General features: G+C 39.2%; 1 protein-coding gene across 3 annotated transcripts in view; it reads right to left on the bottom strand.

The window, feature by feature from the left end:
• Positions 1-2062: 2062 nt before the first annotated feature.
• Positions 2063-6753, bottom strand: part of LOC108793724 (complexin-2) — a 160386-nt gene continuing 155695 nt past the window's right edge. For all 3 annotated transcript variants that reach the window (XM_018564745.1, XM_018564744.1, XM_018564743.1), the window contains exon 4: positions 2063-2430. In XM_018564745.1, coding sequence (XP_018420247.1) covers positions 2233-2430 — 198 coding nt within the window. In that variant the 3' untranslated portion in view covers positions 2063-2232. The remainder of the gene's footprint in view (positions 2431-6753) is intronic.

Below are 6753 nucleotides of genomic sequence, written 5' to 3'. Positions count from 1 at the left end.
ATATAATTTCAATATGTAGTATTTTAAAATAGTGTCTATTTAAGTATTTAAGTATACAGTTTAACAGCCCTTGCCTTTTATTTATGCTTTCAGTGAAAATTCAATATTTTACTACTGCAATATTAAGTTATCATTGTAAGTATACACAATAAATTATGTACATAGCCATCTGTGAAAAAAATAAACTGTAATAATTATATGTAATATTATATTGTGATGATATTCTCTAATTTCAATGGAAACATATACTGGTCAGGCAGCAATATTAGATTTTAGGAGCCTCTTGGTTCAGGACCTCGCTTATGGCCCCACAATCTAACATTTTTGCTCCACCCTCAAAAAGTTAAATATTTAGTCTATTTTATTGGTTTATACATATTTTGTGGTCTTGCAACCCTACCAAACTGACCCATCACAGAGCAATAAATCTACCCACTTATCTAGAACTTGGTTATAAGAGAATGAATGGATCCTGGTCTCCAGGTCAAATGAGATCCATTCTCTGGAATGTTGTAGTATTCATCTGGCAGTTCCTTGGCATAACTTGCTATTCTAGCAATTGTTTCTAAAAAATACAAAAGTAATTTACATAACTAAGATTACAAATCAATATCCTAGTTCTTTTTTTATTGTTTTTGTTGTTTTCTAAACAGCAGTCACTGTTAAGGACTACTGCAAAGTTACCATATCTGTACTGCCTACAAACGTTCTAAAAAAGTATCCTGCACACTTTAAGGGCCCTCATTTGAAGCTAGCTCTTTACCATTACGAAAATATTACAAAATGCACTGGCTGGAGAGGTAAACTATGCTTCTGGATAGGGTTGTTGGTAAAACGTAAAAAAGGCAAAGACATTGTATTTTCACATTTAGCCACATAGTAGTACAGAATATCAGCTATTTCTTTAACAGGGTCTGCAGTTTGGTCCTCACTTTGTCTCAGGGAGGCAAAATGGTTAATTACTGGAGACAGTAGACTTAAAAACAGACATTGATAAACATATAAAAAGATTAATCACTTTGGTTTGATAAAAAAAAACTATTATAGTTAAAAGAAAGATTGGCTAAATACAAATGCACACATGCCTATATATACACACACCAGGCACTCAGCTCTAATCTGGTCCTTGTGTTATGAATGTAAACAGTAACTATGGTGATAGGCACGGGACTAAGACAGACAGTGCTTCCAATTTTAAAAAGGCATCAGACACTTGTACTTTCCTAAGCATGCAATCAGCATTATTAGAGTCATAGAAATCCAAACGAGAAGTCTCTTGGTCCATGTTAGAGGCCATGTGTGGGTCCATTCTACACCCTGGACTCTGCTGTCATACTTCACCTTGAAGGACATTGCTAAGAGACCTGCAGTTGTATCCAGACCCATCCAGAACTATACGATGTTTGACTGTCTGTTCTTTGGAAGGAAAGAGGCTGATTTTTCAGAACACCCAAAGCCCGGAAGTTAGCTACTGCAGGTCCCATAAGCAATGCAAAGAAAAGGTAGGGGTAAAATGCAGAAAAAAACACAATATATAATGCACTGAACAGATAAAAAACCACCAGGGTTTCTCCACATGCATCTCATGACATATTCCCATCTCCCAGATGTCAAAAAATGTGTGACAAAATTCACAAAACGGACATTAAATCTGCATATGAACTTTGTCACTTTGCAGCCTAGTGCCCTTACATGAAAGGAGCTAATTATACACACATGATAACATGCTAAGGATTATTATGAGTGTTAAATTACAGATGAGCAACAGAGAGTTGGAACTTCCTGGTTTTTCATCTAGCAGACCAGTGTAGGACACTTTTACCCTAATGAGTTATCTTGCTAGAAGATCTGCTCAAGAGTAAGTACATTTCAATTACTGCTTCAAAAGTAGTTGTCAAATTGTCAAATCTGTCACTGCTGAGACCAGCATTTTGAGCAGCAGTAACTTTGTCCGTATGATGTATGATATAAAGACCAACGTCCAAGAAAGTAAAAGAGAAGAGGTGTTTGGTGTCCTTGATTGTGTGCGTTTGCGGTTGCAAGTTTGCATGTATTTTTTTTTTTATGTTCGTTGGTACAGAAGATCAGGTGGCTTGACAAATGCTTGCTTATACTTGTGTTATCCATTTGTGTGCTTATATGTATCTCGTCATCAAGGATATCCTTGCTGGTCCCTTTTTTGTAGCTGAAAATAAGTTTGGCTAAAGAAGAGGTCCGCTTGGCAGGCTATGGTTACTTTTTGAACATGTCCTGCAGAGGACCTGGGAGGTACTTGAGTACGGTGTCCAAAATGCTCTCCTCATCCTCTTCATCATCATCGCCACATCCTGCAGGGATGGCTTTCTTTGGGCGAGTCAAACTGCCCTCACAAGGTTGCTCCATTGCTGCTTTCTCTTCAGCTTCCTTTTCTTCTTTCTTTTTTAATCCATACTGCAAAGTAAAAAGAGAATATGTGTCAAGAATGTTTCTGAATTCTTTGTCACTGATTATTTGCTAACAAAGGCCACATATGAAGTAAACTGTGGCATCCAATAATGCTGCTAGTCCTAATGCATACTAGGGATGCACTTCCCAGGAGCTCCGTGTGCTCCTTAGAAATGACAGGTGCCTCCTAACGTTTGAATTGTTCTCTAGTCTAGTCTTGGAGCTCAAAAAGTATCTGTACTTGTATTTGTACTTGTACTGAGTACGGTACTTGGTATCATTTTTCATGTTTGCCTCCTACAAACCTCCCCCACCCCTCCCTTTTCCATATAATAATACAGCAAATAGGACCCTTACCTCTAGCTTCCGCTAATTAATTTGATTGAAAATTTCACGTAAATTAGTTTTTTTTCAGCAAAGTTGTAAGACAGACAAGGGTTAGAAAGCTCCTAAATCTGATATAGCTAGATTAATGAATGCATCAATTTCTAACAGCTCACTATAGCCTTTGGTAACAGGATAAAATACATGGAACAGTGGTACAGGCATCATTAGGTCACACCGTTAGTTTAGTAGTGACTGACTCTTTCGTAATGTGGCTGACTATTTTCCAACATGCTCACTCACAATGTACTGTAGCACGACACTTGTAACAAGTCATGCTAGACAGCATTGCTGTATGGTGATCCCATACATAAAAGTCTCAATTCACCAAGCTGTGCTGTATATGTTATTTGTTATACCGATAAAATTTTCAGCTCTCACTGACATTCTGTGCTGAAAATTAAAGTCACACTAAGCTCAGTTAAATCTTAAAACTGCTTTCAAGTACCCTAACATAAATGTATCTTATTTGTGTATCACCCGGCTGTAGATCCTGAAATCATCTCTGAATTGGTGCTGACACTGTCCTTCCTTCTGGAGGGGGGCTACTTTTGTTCCCTATGATCCCTGCGTGTGTGGTAAAGCAGCCACCGCTCCAAGGTCGCTCTCAGGATGGACTATAACTTTAATACAAAGGTACAGACGTATGACTGGACGCTTCTTTAGAGAGGAAACAATATAAATGCTTCAATCTTCTCTGAAAATTACTTTGCTAGTGATACCTAAATGATGAAAATAAAAACATATCAGTTTATGTATGTATTGTATTTAATCATTAGCATACTTGCATCTTCAATCAACAAAGCTCATGTTCCCTGCTGAGCATGAATGCATTTTTAAGATTTAACTCCTGAGTTTAGTGTCACTGTAATAGTCATTTTGGTGAAGGTCAACCGTTACGGCTTAGTGAATGGAGCCTTATGTCTGTGCCTGTGGAGTCTATGTAAGGAGTTCCCCTATAGTTTCTTCCCAATGATTTTTAGTCTAAAAGATCTTAAAATTAATTTGTGTGCCAATTAATACTTTAAAAAAATATAATCTCTCCCCCCTGCTGAGTCAGAGCTAAAGCATGAACTTTGTTGATTGAAATGCAAGTATGTTAATGATTAAATACAATACATACATAAACTAATATTTTTTATTTTCATAATTTGGGTATCACCAACGAAGTTATTTACGGAGAAGAATGAAGCATTCATATTGCTCCCTATCTAAAGGAGCTTTTAGCCATAAGTTTGTGCGTCATTCCCACAAGCACACACTAGTGTGCATTTGGAAAGAAACCACTGACACCCACTAGTTTCCATTTGGGAAAAAGCCACTTAACTAAATAGCCTATTGTCTGGGCTGAGGAAGATAAATACATACATATACACATGTAATGCTTAGGTGAAAACTGTTCCCAGGACACAAGGTGCCGCAAGGTGGCACAGTGGTAACCACCGAGCCAGTGTGCTCCCTCAACAAATATGAGCACATGATCTTACACTTGAGTTCATTTTTCCTGCCATGGAAACTAAGAGGAAAAACCTGCCTCAGTAGGCAATCTCCACTTCCAGATAGATACAGTTTACTATCAATTTCTATTGAGAGTAACACCAGAGAAAAATAACTTTTCATTCCATCATCCACAGATTCAACAACAAAGAAAACATCCTACACAAGTTTGAAACCTAGAGCCATACATCAAAAAGATAACAGGAAATTGAATTTTTACCCACACAACACCAGAACAGAGAATCATTTTGTCTCCATTTTGGGGGGAAAGAGAGAAACTTTAATTTTTCTGAAATGGAAAAATCTGAAAAGACCTATTTCTTTTGTTCACTATCACCCATATCTTCCTGACAGGATATTAAAGATCTGTGTCCTTCTGCCCACCTTATGATTAGATGAAACATTTGCAATAGGAATGAGGCTTCCAGTGACAGATGATAGAGATAGCACAAGGTTTTCTAATATCAAGAGATGGCTTGATAACATTGAACCTTCTTAAACCTCTCCAATGACAACATACAAGGTCACAGACGAGAGCATGAATTCTATGGCTTGCATTCACGTTTATTAACCTGAAGCCTGTCAAATTATAACTATCACTGCTGGGTAGAATGAGCAGGCTACGCTGGTACGTAAAAGTAAATTATAATGTTTTTTTTCCTACTGAGGTGGTTATTTTAGTATGACAACGGGTCCTTTTTGATTTGGCTTTATGTTACTGACAGTCTTGGCAGACACTCTAAATCAGATAGGCAATGAAAGATTTCAGACTGGAAGCAAGCATACAGGAACTCAAGACAAGTTGGCAGGCATGGCATAATTGTGTCACCTACTTCTTGATAAGCCAACTTTAAGCATAAAAAACCTCCACAGAACCCTTATCATGTAAACATACTAAACATTAATATTTCCTATAAGTAACTTTGTCAAACAATCATAATAACCCTAAGGACATCAACATAAGGTAGCTACCATGAGCTCCACTAGCACCCTGTCCTTCCGCAAAATCGTCATCAAAGTCCGGACCCAACACTGAGCAGGAGCATTTACAGGGCAAAAGACCCTGATCCCCACTTGAAAGCACACAGGCCTGGGGACTGGCCACTCAGGCATTGAATGATGCACTGTAGCCTGGAAGAGGTGAGTTGCATGTGCATTCATTTACCTGGAAGTGGCATGTTTTTTTTTTCTGGCCCTAAAGCAAAACAGGTAAGTATGTGTGCCATTCTCCTCCACTATAAAGTAGATTAGCTACTTTGCCCTTTGTCCTAATTTGTCAAGTACATAGACACTTCAACCAGTTAAACCAGAACTGCAGGCAAAGGTGTTCTTAACCCTTGCAGTGAGGCTACCCCCATACTGCAAAAAAGGTATAATCACGCAAACCTCTGAGCTGGCTTGCTCTTAGACTGGTCCCTGAAGCCTCTCTCCCCCTCCACTCCAGTGGTCTAAGGTCCTGTAAATTATCACGTTCTATACACAGTGTATAGAACGTCCGAATGCTATTTCAATGCTACAGCGTAGGAGAAGACAGGCATCAGTGACCAAATAAGCAGGCAGCTGGCTCAGAGCTTTGGGTGAGTATAACTTTTTTTTGTTTAGCCCCTAGACCAAAACAAGCACTTAACCCTTCCAGTGTGGGGGTAGCCCCACTACAAGGACTAAGAAAACTTTTGCCTAGAGTTCTGCTTATAGGTGTACAGTGTATTAGTTACAAAACTATAACAAAGTTTTGTGTTTTATGCTCTTTTCCAGTATTCCACAGCTCCTATTGCCAGAAAATCTATCTCTACATCACAGAAGTACCTGTTTAAATTGGAATTCATGAACAGAGTCCGAACAGAGTTCAGACGCTTCAGTGAGAAATGCAATGTAACAACATTATTTTACATTATATTTACACAGTTTTATTCATGCACAGTTCAAAGGCTTGACCGTTAATCTGCACATAACATCTTTTAAAACAGCCTTAGAAGTGAAAAAAAATAATAGTTGTCCCTATCTGACCCCTTATTAACCCTTTGTTAACCCCTTCATGTCCACTGACGTACATAGTACTTCATTGGCAGCGTGTCCATTTAAACAGACTCCCAGTGGCTTTAGCCGCCGGGACTCTGTTTACAATTGTAAAGCCGGCTGTCGGCTTTACAATAGAAATAATTCTGTTAGCTCAGCTGCTGCCAGGTCACTTCTAAATGCCGGTAAAGTGACCCCCCGCCCGAAACCCCCGCCATGTTTATCAGGCTCTGCTGCCCCTCCTGCGGGCCCGGGACCGTTATGTCGGGTGCCAGTGGGAAGCTGGGGAGGAGAGCGGCAAACTTCCATTCACCTATCTCCTCCACGCTCTATGGGACCAGGAGCGATGCGTATTACATTACTTCCGGTCCCTGAGCTGTCATTGCTTGGCTACTGAAGCCAAGCAATAAGCTATTAAAGTATGATGCCCCC

This window comes from Nanorana parkeri, unplaced genomic scaffold, assembly GCF_000935625.1.
Source record: "Nanorana parkeri isolate BGI_ZX_2015 unplaced genomic scaffold, ASM93562v1 scaffold777, whole genome shotgun sequence".
NCBI lineage: Eukaryota > Metazoa > Chordata > Amphibia > Anura > Dicroglossidae > Nanorana > Nanorana parkeri.
The sequence above is the reverse complement of the archived record's forward strand: the minus strand, read 5'-3'. Positions and strand labels throughout refer to the sequence as shown.